At 43.3% G+C, this 17,256-nt stretch overlaps 1 protein-coding gene across 1 annotated transcript in view; it reads left to right on the forward strand.

Moving 5' to 3' along the window:
• PAPSS1 (3'-phosphoadenosine 5'-phosphosulfate synthase 1) overlaps positions 1 to 17,256 on the forward strand; it is a 68,315-nt gene that overhangs the window by 14,856 nt on the left and 36,203 nt on the right. Inside the window, exons 6-7 of the mRNA XM_066573895.1 lie at positions 10,726 to 10,839; positions 13,574 to 13,685. Of these exons, the coding sequence (XP_066429992.1) occupies positions 10,726 to 10,839; positions 13,574 to 13,685 (226 nt within the window). The remainder of the gene's footprint in view (positions 1 to 10,725; positions 10,840 to 13,573; positions 13,686 to 17,256) is intronic.

A 17,256-nucleotide genomic window follows, 5' to 3' on the forward strand; every position in this document is an offset into this window, starting at 1 on the left:
TTTCAGGTTTGTAAGAGTCATCCCCAATAACATCACATTGTGGAGAGAAGCACAACACTCTTTGGACACACGGGACACTAAGGATTGGTCTATCGTGAAATTGGAAAACAAACTTTTTACCGCCCTGTGTTTGCTATGAAGAATTTTCTTTGGTATGAAAGTCTGGGTTTGACACGCTACGTCAAGCATTGTTGGCCTGTTCTTCAGCAAGTCATCAAAGAGTTCCATGGTAATATTTCGATGGGTGCCGAAGTACCCTAATTTCAATTTATTCACCACCTTGAATACAATATTTGTTCCTCTCCCGCTGCCTTCCTTACACAAGTTGGGCGGGTCTTTCAGGTAAGTTTAAAGTAGCTGCAGTCACAATTATCCAAAGATCTCCATTCCATATTTTGCTGACTTTTGAAGGCCCATTTACACGGGACGAAAGTCAGGCAAACTACGCCTGACACTCGACCCTGTGTGTACTCGCTCCCGTGCTGCTGACAGAGTGACCATCGGGGGCCAAGGCGGCTGGAGGAGATTTTACTCCTCACTCTTCCCCTCCCCTCTCCATTCACTTTAACAGTGGCCATTCAGTACTGAACGGCTGCTGTTTAAACTGAACGATCATAGTTCAGCTTATCTTTCATAGTTTATGCAGCCTAAACAATGAAAGACGATCAATCAGTGTGAACAGCAGCCTTTCAGTACTGAACGACTGCTGTTAAAGTGAATAGAGAGGGGTGGGGAAGAGCGAGGAGTGAAATCTCCAGCCGTCCCGCTGCGAGTCAATGCGGGGACGAGTGTCTGGCATGGTTTGCCCGACATTTGTCCCGTGTAAGTGGGGCTTAACCCATGTACTGGCGAAAGCAACAGCAACCTCGGAATGGGACCAGTTGATCATCTGTAGTCAGATTCACACCTGGAAGGTAGTATTTTTTGAAGAGTGTAATTTATCTGGTCCCATATTTCATGAGAAGAATCAAATTTGTCTGAAGGCCTACAAAGACTTCTTGACGACTTGTCATCAAATCTCCAAAAGTTCATTAGATCTTCTTCAAATCTTCCATTTACTCATCATGGCATGAAAAATTGGTGGACCGTATTTCTTGCTTCAAAGAATATGGAGTTTGAGAAATGGCTTTTTATTTTTTTAAGTGGCCTACAGTGATCAGCAGTCCAATCTGAGCTCGAATTTCTACTGAATCGCATTTTGGGCACATGAACGATTATTTTTTTTTATCTTAGATTCTCTTTATTTCTAAATCGGTGTACTTGGCTATTTTTTCAATATCACTCGTGATCTACAAATCATAAGCGCCCACTGGACTCTCCAATATATTCAAAGGTGGCAGCTTTACTTTGTATGTTTGTGGCTTCTCGCTCTGCATGGCGGCAATGGATTTGTGCTCCACAGAAAACAGGCTTTCCCTACAGAGCAGGAGTTTTCGGCAGTCGGCAGTCCAGTTCTGTTACTTTCCAAATCGCCATCAATATATTCAGCACTCTGTACGCCTGGGACTTCACCCACAACATTCATCTGATCAACTTCACTGTCATTTGGTTCGGAATCCAATATCTCATCACTGAACTCTGTCACTGTTGCCTTCTTCCCAAGCAAACAAGATATTTCTGCGCCACTCAGTTTTGGGTTTTTTTGACATGCGGAAACACTAGCAACAATGGGAAAAATTGCCCCCAAGCTTATTCTTCGACTACAACCTGGCAACTGATGCTAGACACATCTCTCACACTTGTAGTGGGATCTACCCAAGGCCACTGTGATACATTATCTGCAGTCCACAGCAAAGCACGAAGGTGGGAAGAAGCAGTGACCCGCAAATTGGCTCGTGAGTCCGTCAGACTCATGTTGGGTGTCTGTGGAACAAAGTTTAAGTAAATGCCTTTATCTGGTTTATACATAATGTAGAAAGAAAATGCAGAATCGTGTTATACATGGAACAGCATAATGTGGGGCTAGGAAAAGGGATATTGCACAAAGCTAAAAGGAAGTACCTCAAATTCTCAAAAACTTCATGGCATGAGTCCAAGAGACTGACCTTGGGTGGTCCAGGGTTAAAGCATTAAATGGTGCTTCTACTCTAGGTCGAAGTCCTTACTGGAGGTGAAGGCAGAAAATGGCTTATTTCTTTTGTATATATATTTTTTTACCTGCTGTACATAAATCATTATGTGGAAAAATGATACTGAAACTAATATAAATGGCTGTTTTGTGATGCCCTGTAGGGGTGTAGGTAAATTATAACAGCAAATAAGCATTTCTGGGTGTATTGACCATGTTTAGGGTATCTTAGCTTTTTTTTTTTAAGATTGATTGCATGATTTCTCTCCATCTATGGGGTGTAAGTTGTACATGCTATTAGGTTGATGGTTGTCAGCATTACCATATGTCTGCTGAAGTCATGTCTGCTTTTATAGAGGAGGTCACCTGCAATGGTCATGAATATTTACTATTTGTGAATAGCACTAGATAACTATCTTTTATACTGGGAGTTTGACACTAGTTTTATGTGGCCTAGCTCACATATAACTGGTAATGCGATCTTTTTTGTCATAATTTTGGTTTTGTACCAACTGAGCCAGCCCTATCTCTGGTGCAGAATATCACGGCATACATCATGTCCAGTCTTGGAAGATCTGCAGCTGCCAAGAAATCTGGGGTCCACTTTCTATGGTCTGCAAGAGACAGTCGGACAAAGTATCCACATAGGTTACCCATGGCCCTGAGAGGTTGCAAGTATAACATTGGGTCCCAGATTAATGGGCAGAAACAATTGCTTCTCTATGAGCATCATGTTGTTTCATACTTGGCATTGTGTTAACGCACGCCTGAATGCTCCAGACTAGCAAACTGCTAAAACTTCTGCTTTTATAGATAATCGATTAATCAAGGGCATTTGATTAGATGCAAACAACTGCTCATTACTCTCTTAATTGCTATGTTAAGCAACAGTAAGTCTAGTTTCACGAGGGTAAAATCGGGCCGTGAATCCTGAGACGATATCGACTTTTGAAATCCATGTGAGAACTCTGTGACTCGGAGCTCAAGCTTTAAAGTGCACTGCAGTGTATCAGAATAAAGCAATCACATGGACAGTAAGCTTTATGTTACTACTGCACGTGTTAAGGCAGCAGAATGCAGTCCTAAGCTCTTACTCATGACCAGAAGGTTGCAGGTTCAATTCCCGCTTGGTTCAGGTAGCCGGCTCAAGGTTGCAGAATAAGTGGGCGCTATACAAATAACAAGTCCCTCCCCCCACCCTCCAATTTAAAGATACCCTATTACAATTCTGGGCCGACACGTTTAATCCAAAGTTTATATGGGATCATCCGGGGACTACCATAGGGTTACATAGCTTAGATGATGACACCTATAGTAGGTTATCATCATTCATCCCAGCATGACTGCATCTATTTATTACCGCCGGATAGGGACGAGGCAGACAAACCGTATATTTTCATCAGCACAAATGTATATCTAAATACATCAAAAAAAGGACTGCGTGAGATGTACAAGCACCCTCGCCCGTTAGACAGTTGTCCAAGGTCGTCACTTCTGCTTTTGTCAGAAATTGGATCAATGAGGAGAGTCCTGTAAAACCAAAATCTTCCCACATTTTGTAGTCCGTACAAGGACTTGGCAAACCTTTAGTTCCTAAGCTTTAATGTTGATATGTAGATCCATAAAGCTTCCTCTGCTGCAAATAATTGATGAACCATAAAAGTGTCAGCCGAGTTCTCTTGCACCTCATCACCAGATGGCTAATAAAGGTAATAAGAATCGGATTCAGTCCTGTTTAGCCCCATTTCTGGTACATGTGTTAAGTAACTGCTCTCTTCCCTACTAACAAAAGTTTCATATTAAAATTATAAAATGTTGACAAAATTTGGCTTTCAAAGCACTTTTGAAGTTTTAAATGCACCTAAAAAAACACACATGGTACGGCGGGGAGGTATTTCGCAGATGTTTGCTGTACTGGTTTGTAGTCGAGGCAGTTCTGGCAAATTATTTTTAAAAGAGCTTGCATTAAAATGTGAACACTCATATCGCAGTCTCTTAACTATTTATATATCGTACATGTTATATACACAATATATTTATATATATATATATTTTTTTTTTTTCTGAGGGGAAATTGGAAAGTTCCTCAACCCACATGCAGACTGCTATTGTTCTGTTGGCCCTTAAGAAGTTTTAGGAAGTGCTAAAATGTGATCAAAATATCTGTTCACATTTCATACTGAGACAGTAGGTCACACCAACTGCTTTCGTTTTTTTGTAGGTGCAAGTCTCATGTTGTCCACTAGGTGTCATATGCAAGCTACATTATTTATATCAGAAAAGTTGTACGGTAGAAAAGTTAGGTTTCCATTTCCTGGGCTATATATTTAATAACTGTGTCCAATCTGATTTTAGCATCTTTAGGAAAGACCGTGTGTTTTTTAATTTGATTTTTTTTTTTTTTAGCTATTATGTTTTGATAATTTAAGGCTTAATTCAGAATTCAGATTCAATGTTTTTACTTTTGGATACATGTAGAATAGAGATGAGCGAGCACCCAAATGCTCGGGTCCGCGTTATTCAAATCGAGCTTTTCGTAAAATTTGAGAGCTCTACTCGAGTAACGAACCCCATTGACTACAATGGGAGACTCGAGCAATTTTGTATGTGGGACGCCGGGTGCCAAGCTTTTTTTTTCTTTCTTGGTTCGTGTCTCTCTCTCCATCTCCCTCCCCCTCTCCCTCCCTCAGCGGGGAGGGGCCAAAAGCTGGGGTGGGGTCGAACGTGATGTGATGCTCGTTCGAGTAACGAGCACCATCGAGTACGCTAATACTAAACGAGCATCAAGCTCGCCAGAGTATGTTCGCTCAACTCTAGTGTAGAACAGTTAGGTTCTCTCGATGTGTTAGGATAAGTTCACACCTGAGTCGGGGATTCCAATTTCCTGCTCTGTTTGGGGAGCAGAAAAGGGGAATCCCTGCGGCCGAATAGCGCTGAACAGAGCCCATTGACCACAATGGGGCCCGTTCACTCTGCTCAGCTGCCCCGCTTTCAGCCAGAAGAAAAAGGGCTCCAAGCAGTGCTTTTTCTTACAGTATTTTGTACAGGATCTGTGACATAGGTTCCAACACAGATGTGAAACCGGACTCACAAGGGGACATTTTCCTCTGTAAATTGTGTTCTTACCTATATGCAGGGTGCTGAACCCAAATACAGTAACCAGAATTTTCTGTCAGGCAAGATAATGAAGTTATAAACATTCGAAGGAAGTCTGATATTCAATATTGTACCGTTTTGTTACATTATGTTGACTATTAAAAACATGGGCCTCGCCTATCAAAGCGGTCTACCTGTACTTCCCATAGAGATGCAGTGACTTTATCAGATGAGCAGGGTGAAAGATTTCACCAGGACATACATGCAATGGATAGACGGTATGAAGGAAAGTGGATGCCTGCGATGCCGGCTGATTTCTGCTAGAATGTTCCAAGGGAGAACATTGGTGGACATAAAAGAAATATGTGACTTATGCAAACCGTGCATTTAGCGACCCATATTTTCATGCCACTTATGGAAGGTCTTTGTTGTACATCTGTCATCTGGTGATAGGTCATGCTTACACGGGGTGGACAAAATATGGAAACACCGTACAAAATGTATGGGATTTTAACGATTAGCCCTGAGCTTTCCTGTCAAATTTGTGTTTTCTCCACCTCTTGCCCTGCTCTGGGTGGTTTTGGGAGCTCAAACCCCCCTGACCAATGGAACCTTGTTGCTCGAGCAGATGTTCGTTTCTGCCTGGCAGCATCTATGTCATATTACTTGGGATTAGAAATCTTATATCAGTAAGACATGTAGAGACTGATTTTTAAGGCATGCATTTCGTACGGTGTTTCCATATTTTTGACAACCCCCTATAACTGTATGTCACCCTATTTAGTATTTTCATTTTAGAAGTTACTTTATAAAACGATCCGTGTGAAAGAAATTGCAGCCTGACGTATTCCTGTTTATTTTCGAAGATGAGCATGGCACATGTTATGTGGGGGGTTACATATTATGTAGCGCAGACTGCATATGGGCAGGTGAAAAAAATGCAAAAATAATTTTAGTAGCTGAAAAAAAAAAAATAGGGCTGTAAAACCGCTCTAAAAAGTATCTGGTCCTGAAACACCCTGGTCCTCAAGGGGTTAAAAGATGATTGTGGAAATGTAATTGTAAAGGAGAAAGTGAGGCAGATAGAATGTTAGAGGGGTATTCCCACCATACTATGTTATGGCCGGTCTCTAGGAGATGTTATACAGTTATGCGCCAGCAGTGTAGGAACGGCTTCGGACAAAGCTGATCATTGGGATGGCGACTCCTTCTGCATTCAGAAGTTTCTCCCAGCATTGAAAGCGAATTTAACATGAAGTTCACTTTACAACGGGGGGAATTCAAAGTTTAATTCTTTGATACTTGTATTTGGAGAACAACAGCAGAGAACTCTTTCCTGTATTGTAACCGATGCCATCCTGAACATGTTAAAGAAGAGGAGAAAAAGATCCCTACCACTTAGTTGGTTTTTAACATTTATTACCGTATATACCGGCGTATAAGGCGACGGGGCGTATAAGACGACCCCCCCCAACTTTCACCTTATATGCCGGGAATACAGCGGAACAAAAAATAAATCATTACTCCCCTCCCCCGGCGTTCTGCAGCGCTGCTGCAGGCTGTTGCTCCCTCCTGGTCCCCGGCAGAGCATTGCTTTCTGGACGCAGGGCCGTCAGCCAATCACAGCCATTCAATGACATAATTGAATGGCTGTGATTGGCTAAAACACACGTGCCTTCAGCCAATCGCAGCCATTCAATGATGTCATTGAATGGCTGTGATTGGCTGATGGCGTGTGTTAGCTAATCACAGTATTAGCTTTCTGGAGGCGGAGATTTCAAGCCCTGTGTCCAGAAAGCAATGCTCTGCCGGGGACCAGGAGGGAGCGATAGCCTGCAGCAGTGCCGCAGAACGCCGGGGGAGGTGAGTAATGATTTTTTTTTTTTTTTTTTTTTTTTGACACTTTCTTTTTTTTGTATTACCGGCGTATAATACGACCGCCGACTTCAGAGCAGATTTTTCAGGGTTCAAAAGTCGTCTTATACGCCAGTATATACGGTACATTAAAAAAAAAAACCTCCTTTCACCCATTTTTAATATTAACAAGAAAATAAACCTGTATTGGCGCGTCCATAAAAGTCCGGTCCATAAAAATGACGCATTTATTCTGCATAATGAATATCGTCCGGAAGAAAAGGACACGAAATTGACCTTTTTTTGTCATCCTGGTTCCAACAAAAAATGCTTTGAAAGCAAAAGCAAAAAGTTGTATGTACCCCAAAATGGTGTCAATAGAAATCGCAGGTCGTCTTCCAAAAAGCAAGCCTATAATAAAGTTCTGGGTCTTAGAAGATGGCAACAGGGAGGAAAAAAAAATGCTGGCTCAGGAGTGAAGGGATTAATCTGCACAGCACCTATCTGAATAACAGGACATAAGCATGCTGCTCAGCAGCTGCACCACACTAGCATCGCCTTGTATCCGTTGTCGTGCAGGAGGGTCACTTTCTCATTTTTCTCTAACTTATCTGCATATGTGATATAGCCGTAGCGTATCCCCCCACCATATAGAAACTGTTCCCCTCTACACAGACGGTCAGACTAGTCCTCTGGATCACTCGCTGTAGCGTAATTTGAGTCTTACGGCTATTGATCTCTTCGCTTGTAAGGCATCCAAACTTTCTTTCTGCTTTCAGTGACTTTGCCATTACTACATAGCTTGGCAGTGAGTTTCACAGTCTAACTACCCTACACAGAAAATCCCCCCTGGTTTGTAAACCTAATAGATGCTGAGACACGTGGCAGATGCTGCGGAGGGATTAGTGGCCATTGTAGTGGAAGAACTTTTTCAAACTTTAACTTGAATGACAAACTTAACTGAGGCAAAATGATGGCAAAAGCTAGGAAAATGGTAAAATTGTGTTCTCAAGCTATCAGTTGAGTTCCTTGACAGCTTATTTCAATACGTGCCAAGATGCATAGGGGAACATCATATGCTTCGACTCCCTTTCAGTCTAGTTTCCCCAATCTCCGACTTGTCCTAACAGGTGCTCTGCATAGACGTGGGCAGGAGAACAGCTGATCGGCTTTGTGGCAGATGTAGTTCATCCTGCGGACGATGGCCCGTCCCTGTGCTAAAGGCCATTATTGTACTTTTCCGAGATGCACCCCAGATCACGTCTGCTCTATATCAAGGGCCTGCAAGCGTGCTACAAAGAGCTCTCCGGACTCCAGAGTGTTTGATGTGTGCTGGTGGAGCCGGCTTGTATCTGGAATCTTTAACTCATCCCTTGTACTAATCATTTTCAGTTTCCAATTACAAGCAGCCCATTTGGCTGGATCAAGGGGACACCTCATTGGTGCCGGGCGTGTTTTTGCTTTTCTTTACTACAACAATTTCCATCCTTTCCATGTGTAATATTTATTGTCCGTTAAACCGACACTTGTGTTTTTCCAAGCGGAGTTATACTGTAATTGACTTCCGTAATCGCACTGAGTCACTTTATGAGGTATGTTTCCTCAGCTGCATGGTGTGAAAGTATATGCTTTAGTAATTCTTGCACTTTTTAAACTAGTATCACACCTAAAATTCACATAAGGCTGCATTTACATCAATTCCCCCCCCCCCCCCCCCCCCCACGCACCATGTTGGCAGAGGTTAGGCTGCAATGAATGGAACGCTACAGCAATCTGCCTCCTGGCTCTGAGTTTGCATGGCTGACCTCCTAGATGCTTTCACCGCACATTACTAGCATTAGAGTACATCCACCCGCAACCCGATTTGCACCCAAATAATCCGTCGCAGATTTTTTTAGAAAATCCACATATATTACATTTGGATTTTGCTGCAAATATCACCTCCCTCATTAAAAGGGGAGCAGCAGATCTTAAGTATTGTACTGTCCAAACTACTACCAAGGTGGTCTATGGAGATTGCATTGCTGTGTTCTTGATTTTATAGACTTGAAATTGCGACACCTGAACTCAGTAATTTAAAGAGACTACTTTGAACCCTACGAGCTAAGCTTATGGGCTGAAAGTAGGTGGCCCACTGAGTTTGGGGATGTAAGTTTTATACTCTCCTTCCCCGTCGTTCCCCCGGTGTGAGCATTGCAAGGTGCTGCTGAATGTATTGAGCAGCGCTGCTAAGTAGTCCACCCGTTATAAAATTAGAACAGGCGAACTACTTGGAAATGCTGCTCAATGCATTCAGCCGCGACTTTCAGCGCTTACAATGGGGGTAACAACGGGGAAGGGGAGTATAAAATATATATCACCAAACTTAGTGGGGCATCTATTTTGAGCCCGGAAGTTTAGCTTGTAGGCCTAAAAGTAAGTGACAGTCTCTTTAAAGGTGTAATCCTATCTCTGCCAATAGCCACGTTGAGAATACTCTACTGTATGAAGTGGTCAGGAGTATGGAAAGCCCGATGTCTTACACCGTTTCCATAACTCCCATAGAAGTAAGTTGGAGTTACGGAAGCAGTATAGCACAGTAACATTCGCCATTCCTGGAGCTTGGGAGCAGCGTAGCTCACTGTACTGAGCTGCTTCTATAACTCCCATGCACTTCTATAGGCGTTACAAAAACCTGTGTAGTGGAACCTGCTTGGATTTTTCCGTGATCTCAACTACTGTATACAGCCAGACTGGAAAAGACAGAACTCAAACTAGATGTAGGATCTTCAGTTTTTGTAGATTTTTATGGCATATCTTTTGGATATGCCGTAAAAGTCTGAGATGGGAATACCCCTTTTAAGTGGGGTATCCATATACTTTTGAGCATATTGTGCACATACGTTACCCTACTACACAGGACTTTGGGTGTAACACATGTTGCCCATCCAAAGGTTACAGTTTAACCCTGCATGCTTCACACCAACTAAGACCTCAAGACAGGAAACCGTTCCACCCACTACTACGCTACCCCAAGCAGTGCAAATAACGTGTTATCCTCCCATTGCACTCGACTATAGCAAAAGATGACTTCCTTCTGTTTTCTTCCTCTTTCACCTTATTTTTATAAATAACTTTTAGGCTCTGCTCACTCCTGGGGGACGTCTTACGGTTTTTGGCATAGTTTTTTGAAACTGTGGCAAACAACAGCATTTTGGCTATAATATTGAAAACCCATGGCAGATAACCTACCACGGCCGCAGTTTGTAAACCAAAGCCTTGTACTTGGAAAATGTGCATTTCGCAATGTTAGTTTCTTTGTGACAGGTTTGTTCTCTCTGCGCAGGCATTTGGCTGCCTCTCCCACTTCTCCAGGATGGGGCAGATTCTCCAGTACTAAACTCGGTAGACCCAGAATACTTTTCCAGTACATTATGAATTTCCCCTGGAGTCCTCTTCAGGTTCATTGGCGGGGCACTGTAAAAATCTGTGTTCTTCCCATGATCCCAGCCACGGGCTCTGTCCAGAAAATATATTCACGTAAACCCGCAGAACACTTGTACTTATTATTTTCTCCTCAAGAAATTGCAAGAAATATTAAACTCCAGAGCCAGAAAAAAAACATCGAGCTTTGATATCCCATGTTGTTTTACCTCCCTCACTTGATAAGTTCAATGCATCTGTTTAACAGCTGAATATACTCACTTCTTTCTGCTTTCTCTAAATAGGATATTGTACCCGTGGATGCCTCTTACGAAGTCAAGGAGTTGTATGTACCCGAGAACAAACTTCAGCTAGCAAAGACCGATGCCGAAACGTTGCCGGCGTTGGACATAAACAGGGTGAATAAAGAGTTCTGTAAATGTGAAGCGCGTCTAAACACTGCTGGAACAATTGGAGGCTCAACTCATTGCGTTCTCTCCAAATGTGACACTTGTGTTCTGAGAAATGGATTCTGGGAGTTGCATATTTACTCCTAGTTCAATGCTACTATATTTTTATGGTTTTTCTCTTCTCTGTATTCTTCCACCAATGGATCTTCCATCCCCTGCAGTGCAGGACATATAGATATATCAAGGAATTGGTCTGTCTGATATATTTTTTTTCTTTACCAGCCATGTCGGACTGGGTTGACCAGGGCTCACAAGGGAAATTCATTTCGAGGGCTCAGTGTGCAGCTACATGCAAGTATTAGGTGATCCCCATTCACAAATTACTGGCCACTGCATTCTACATATACTCCAACAGAAAGATGGCTTTGTTGCATGTGGCCCTGTTTCTTCTGATGTATGTGAAGAATGCAGCAGGCGGGAAATGGTAAACTCCCATTTACCCAATATGTGCGGTTCTTGAACGCAGCTTGTGCAGAGGGCTGGCCCCGCTCACTCTGGTTCGGGGGCCCACCGGTGGATTCCCGAGTAAGAGTGTAAGTAGAAGATGACCATGCACAGTTATGTCAAGTAAATTGTCCACCGCGTTCGCTCCCTTTTTGCTGCTACTATGCATTATTTGAGGCTAGTATTAAAGGGCCACTTCGGCGAAAACACATTTTTTTTCTGTCATTGCCCTCTCACCTGATTGCCTGTCACACTCTGGAGGTCTCCTCTGTGCATTGCAGCCACTTTTATGCAGTGCAGTCTCCTGTCTGATGCTTATTAGGCACCAACTTGATGGTGAAAATTTTCCTTTCATTTTCAAATCAATTCCATGATGCATCAGCACAGCATTAGCTAGAGGTTGTACCATGTGTGCTTGCTGGTGGGTGGTGGCTGGGGGAGTTTAATTATGATTATCTTGTATACTAATATAAATAAGCTACAGATGATAAGTGTCCAGTCAGGAGGATGATCTGTGTTCTCTTCTATTATAACTGTGTGACAGGGGCTATGTGATCATCATCAGTAAGGCCCCCTGCACACGGGTGGAAATTCTGCAGCGGGTTTCCCGCAGAATTTCTACCTGTGCCCACCTGCATAGGATTGCATTAGATAATGCAATCCTATGCAGATGGCTGTGCAGAGGCCCGCACAGAAATGTCAGTGGGGACGGGCCGGCTCCACTCTGCGCATGCGCCTGGTTGCCGGCAGCTGGCGCATAGCAGAGAATGAAGACGTCGGGAGCGGGTAAGCCGGAGGCCTCTGCAGGTGCACAAGACGGCATCCCGTTGCGAGAATCCTTGCAGCGGGATCCGACCCGGCAGTCTGCAGGCGGCCTAACTGTGATAGGAGTGTCTGTATTTCCCCTCTAGGCAGTTTCTGTGGTAGGTTCATGTAACTGCATCACTCAGACTGAGAAATTGACTCAAAACTGAGGAAATCTGAGCTGCTTAGAATTTAGATCACATGACCATCTGAGGAGAAAGAGGCCAGGAGTTTCAGATACAAAGGAATAATAACCAAGGTAACACTAGCTCACTTATATATACTGGGGAATAGCTACATAATGAATGGCTTCTTTTTTTCATGGGAGTGCCCCTTTAAATAGCAACAACTGTTTTGCATATCCTTACCGGGGATGCTGGAATGAAGGTTTTCTACTTGTTTTTTTCATTCTCCTTCTGTGTAAGACTTTTTGTCTATCTGGCTATGCTTGTCATATTTAAAGATCACAGAATTTCTGCACTTCCTAAGTACATTAAAAGCACACTGAACAACACCTATAAGACCTGACATCTGCTATTCATTCACCCTCCTCGAGTCATAGTTAAATATGATAAGAACGAGACCCAGAACAATGCAGCCTGCTGTGTGCTTACAGAAGTACCAGGGATGCAACCGGTCACCGACTAACTGAAAACAAGTCACATTGAAAATTAATTGTGCATACGGTAAAGGTTTCCGTGCCCCTTGGTTGAGTCACAAGTATGTTGCATTCTATATGGCAATTCCCATTTTTTACGGTTTTAAAGGCTCTCACTTCAATATCCTACAACTGGCATTCTCTTGAGTGGAGGACTCCCAGCGAAAGCACTATGACTTTTTTAACGTTCTTTAAGGAAAGAACACTTTTTTTTAATGCGATTTTCAGTTCTATAAAACATGCCTATGTTATAGCTATCCACCAATCAGAAGCTCAAAACTGTATATGTAAGTCAGTACCAACAGGAGATGATTACCTGCTATTTCCTGAGGTATTATTGGACTCTGTCTCCTCATTGATTCAGGTTGCTTCCTCTGCAGGGGGTGTGTCCCAGACTACCTCAGATTAGGCACTGTAGCTAAACTATAGGCACAGATCTCAGCTCTGTCCTAGTAGAGATGAGCTATAAAGCAGCCAAGGAGCAAGATCTGAGACCACATAAATAGCAGGTAATCATCCCCATAGCTATTGGCTTATATATCAATTTTGAGCTCCTGACTGGAGGGTCACTTTAATTAGGTTATGATCTTCTTTTCTTTTTTTTGGGTTATATGAACTTCTTTTGTTCATGTGACAAAGAATAAAATAAGGTATATTCTAAATATAATCTAAAACTAAGAAAATATACTAATTTGTATGCAGCTGTGTGCTGTATACATAAATGTATGGATATGAAACTTTTCCTTTGCCATAGTGACTTTCTTTCCCTTTGTACAGGTTGATATGCAGTGGGTTCAGGTATTGGCTGAAGGTTGGGCTACACCTCTTAATGGCTTTATGAGAGAAAGGGAATACTTACAGTGCCTTCATTTTGATTGTTTGTTGGATGGTAAGCATGGCTTCCCTCTATACTATTTTACTGTGGTGTGGGGGGTACTTTGCATCAAACACGGATACATATTTGTACTTTCAGAATTTAACTGGATAATCATTTTTCCAAAAACTTGTACTTCTATGATGGCCAGCATGATAACCAGCAAAATGGCTATTTGCTTACCTAAAAAGGTCACTCTAAAGTGCTGGCCACTAAGGGTCTCCAAATGTGCAGGCAATCATTGCCAATAAGCAGTGGAGATGTGTATATTTATTTAAACCTCCTGCTTTCCCGTTGGACCCGCAGCACACCATGGAGTGACAGTTCTGGTGTGCCGCAGATCGGACAGCTTCCATTGACTTCAATGGAAGCCGCCCCTGCGGGATCTGCGGCAAAATAGAGCATGCTGCAATCGGAAGGTCCGAAAAACAAACTCGCATGCTTTAATTAAGCTGCAGGCGCCCATGATTGTCTATGGGTGGCTTGAACGCTGGATCATCTGTTCGGGTGCCCCACACGGATTCCAGAACTCAAACTCGCCCATGGACATGAGCCCTTAAAAAAATATATTTTTTTTTTCCAAAGATACTTTCTGACGCAATCTTCTGACAGCCATAACGTCTTTAATTTTTTTTTGTCAATATAGGTAATATACTTAGATTATTTTCTTTTAAATATGGGAAGAGGGTTTTATTTCAAGTTTTATTACATTTTTTGAAAAAAAATTTGAAATTTTTTAAAATAATTAAACTTTTTAAAACTGATTTTTGCATTTTATTTAAGAACTTACAATGCTTTTAATCCCTTCTGCAGTATAATATACCATAGTATTACATTATTCCACGATCTGACAGACAATCTGCAATGGCCAGCCTTGTGGGCTTTTAGAAGGCCCATGACCACTGCACAGCACCCTGCAGTCTTATCGCAGGGGACCATTTAAGGACCCCTGAACATCGATTAGGGCATTTAAAGGGTTAACCACCTCGATCAGCATTAGTGCTGATTGCAGTTGGTGTCGGCTGTAAGAAGCAGCCAACACCTGCATTGTATGGAGCAGGATCAACCCTCTTTTCACCTCCATATGTACCCTGAATGCACAGGACGCAACGGTATGTCCTGTGTCATTAAGGCCTCCTTCCCACGAGCGTGACGGGCTCCGCCGCGTAATATTACGCAGTGAAGCCCGTCACGGCGCCCCCCAGAGCCCCTATACTTACCTGCGGGAGATAGCGTGAAAACGCTTCCCCGCCCACCGCCGCCGCGTCACCGCCCACCGCGGCCGCGTCACCGGCCGTGTCACATGCGCGGCCGGCCGTGTCACGTGACGCGGCCGGCCGCGTCATATTGCGTCATATGACGCGCGGCGGTGGGCGGGAAAGCGTTTTTTCACGCTATCTCCCGCTGGTTACAGCGGGAGATAGCGTGAACGGACGGCTTCCATTGACTGCAATGGAAGCCGTCAGCGCGTACAGCCCGTCCTCACCCGCAGAAAATAGAGCATGCTGCGGGTGAGGACGGGAGAAATCGCGGTGCGTAATTCCGCGGTGGAATTACGCATCGTGAGCATTGTGCTATTAGGTTCAATAGAACCTAACAGCAGGGTGCAACGCAGCGGATTTTTGCCGCGGATTTACGCGGCCTAAATCCGTTCGTGGGAAGGAGGCCTAAAGCGTCAAAGCTACCCTCCGGACGCATATATCTATATTACACCCCAGTTCGGCACTAACAACCAATCAGGTTGAATTAGGGAACCCAAACAACCAATGAGGTTAAATCACACAAGCCAAACAACCAATGAGATTGCTGGAATTGTGAATCAGAACTAATGAGGTTGCTGGAATTGCTGCATAGTGCCAAACTGGGGTGTAATATAGATATATGCCCTCCGGACCTGGAGAAACAAAGATGGCTGCACCGCTTTTGTGACTGCCTGATGTACTTTGTGCATAGTATACATTGGTAGTCTAGGACACTACCTGCTGCTCTAACTGGCCAGCACTGCTCACATGGGCAACACTGGCCAATCAAAGCAGGTGTCAATGCTTTAGACTAATGATGCTTACTAATACACAATGGTGTACATCGGGTAGTCAGAGAAGCTGGTTTGGCCATCTGTGTTTCTGTAGGCCTGAAGGTTCCCTTTAACCCCTTAACGACCGCCGATACGCTTTTTGACTGCCTGTATCGGCAGTTTATGTATGAAGAGAGATCGTGAGGCGACCTCTCTTCATACAGTGTGGGCGTCAGCTGTTTATTACAGCTGACACCCGCGGGCAATAGCTACAATTAGCCGCACGGCTAATCAGCACTATTAACCCTTTAAATGCCCTGAACAGTGAGATCGCAGGAAGCCGTGCGGGTGTCAAGACAGCCAGGGCGCTCTGAAAGGACCCAGTGCTGCCTTAGCAGACTGCCTATCAAGCCGTGCCCATGGGGTGGCTTGATAGGCTGCCTGTCAGATTGCAGTATGATGTAATGAAGAAGCTGAAAAGCAAAAAAGATAGCTGAAAGTTAAAAGCGCACTGGTGAGCGCTGCAGCCACCTCTTTCTAGCGATCAGTGGGAATCTCTGCAGCGGAACCCCACAAATCAACACTTTTGACATCTGTTTTGGCATGGATGGATGTTTTGTTTGTGAGCAGATATTCATGAAATCTGTTGTTGAATACAGCTTGAGGTTCCAATAATGCGGTCTGCAGAAACTGTAGGGCAAGTGTCAGAAAAGCTAAAGCGAATAATGAATTGAGGCTTGCAATAGAGGCCAAAAGCAATAAAAAAAGGATTCTGGGGGTATGTCAAAAGCAAAAGAAAAGTCAAGGATGCTATTGGATGCTTACAAGATGAAAATGGTGAATTGGTTAAGAATCCTGTTGAGAAGGCCGAACTTTTAAACTCCTATTTTGTTTCTGTTTTCTCTCAGAAAGTAGATGGAACATCAACTGATCTTCCATGTGCTATTGGGGGAATAAAAGAATGCAGGCTATCTAACAGCCAAGAGATGGTGAGGGAAACTTAGCTAACTGAAATGAATTCAATTCTCAAGGTCCAGATGAATTACATCCTAGGATAGTAAAGGAAGCAGTGGAGGTAATTGCTGAACCACTCGCCATAATCTTTGAAAATTCCTGGAGAACAGGATAAATCACAGAAGATTGGAAAAGGACAAGTGTTGTCCCTATCTTCAAAAAAGGGAAGAAGGTGGATCCAGGAAACTACAGGCCTGTAAGCCTTACTTCTATACCAAGAAAGATCTTTGAACAGATTATTAAACAGCATGTATGCAAGTACTTGGATAAAAATGCAGTAATTAACCAGAGCCAGCATGGGTTTGTAACAAACAAGTCATGACAGACAAATCTAATTTCCTTCTATGACTGAATCACGAACTAGGTTGATCAGGAAAATGCGGTGCATATAGTATATCTTGACTTTAGTAAAGCATTTGACAAAGTATCTCATACCCTCCTTATTGAAAAAATTGACCAAATATGGGATTGACAAGGCAACTGTTAAAAGGATTCACATCTGGCTGAGTGATCGTACTCAAAGAGTGGTCATAACCCAAGTGGAAGAAGGAATCAAGT

This window comes from Eleutherodactylus coqui, chromosome 7, assembly GCF_035609145.1.
Source record: "Eleutherodactylus coqui strain aEleCoq1 chromosome 7, aEleCoq1.hap1, whole genome shotgun sequence".
In the NCBI taxonomy this organism is placed as follows: Eukaryota; Metazoa; Chordata; class Amphibia; order Anura; family Eleutherodactylidae; genus Eleutherodactylus; species Eleutherodactylus coqui.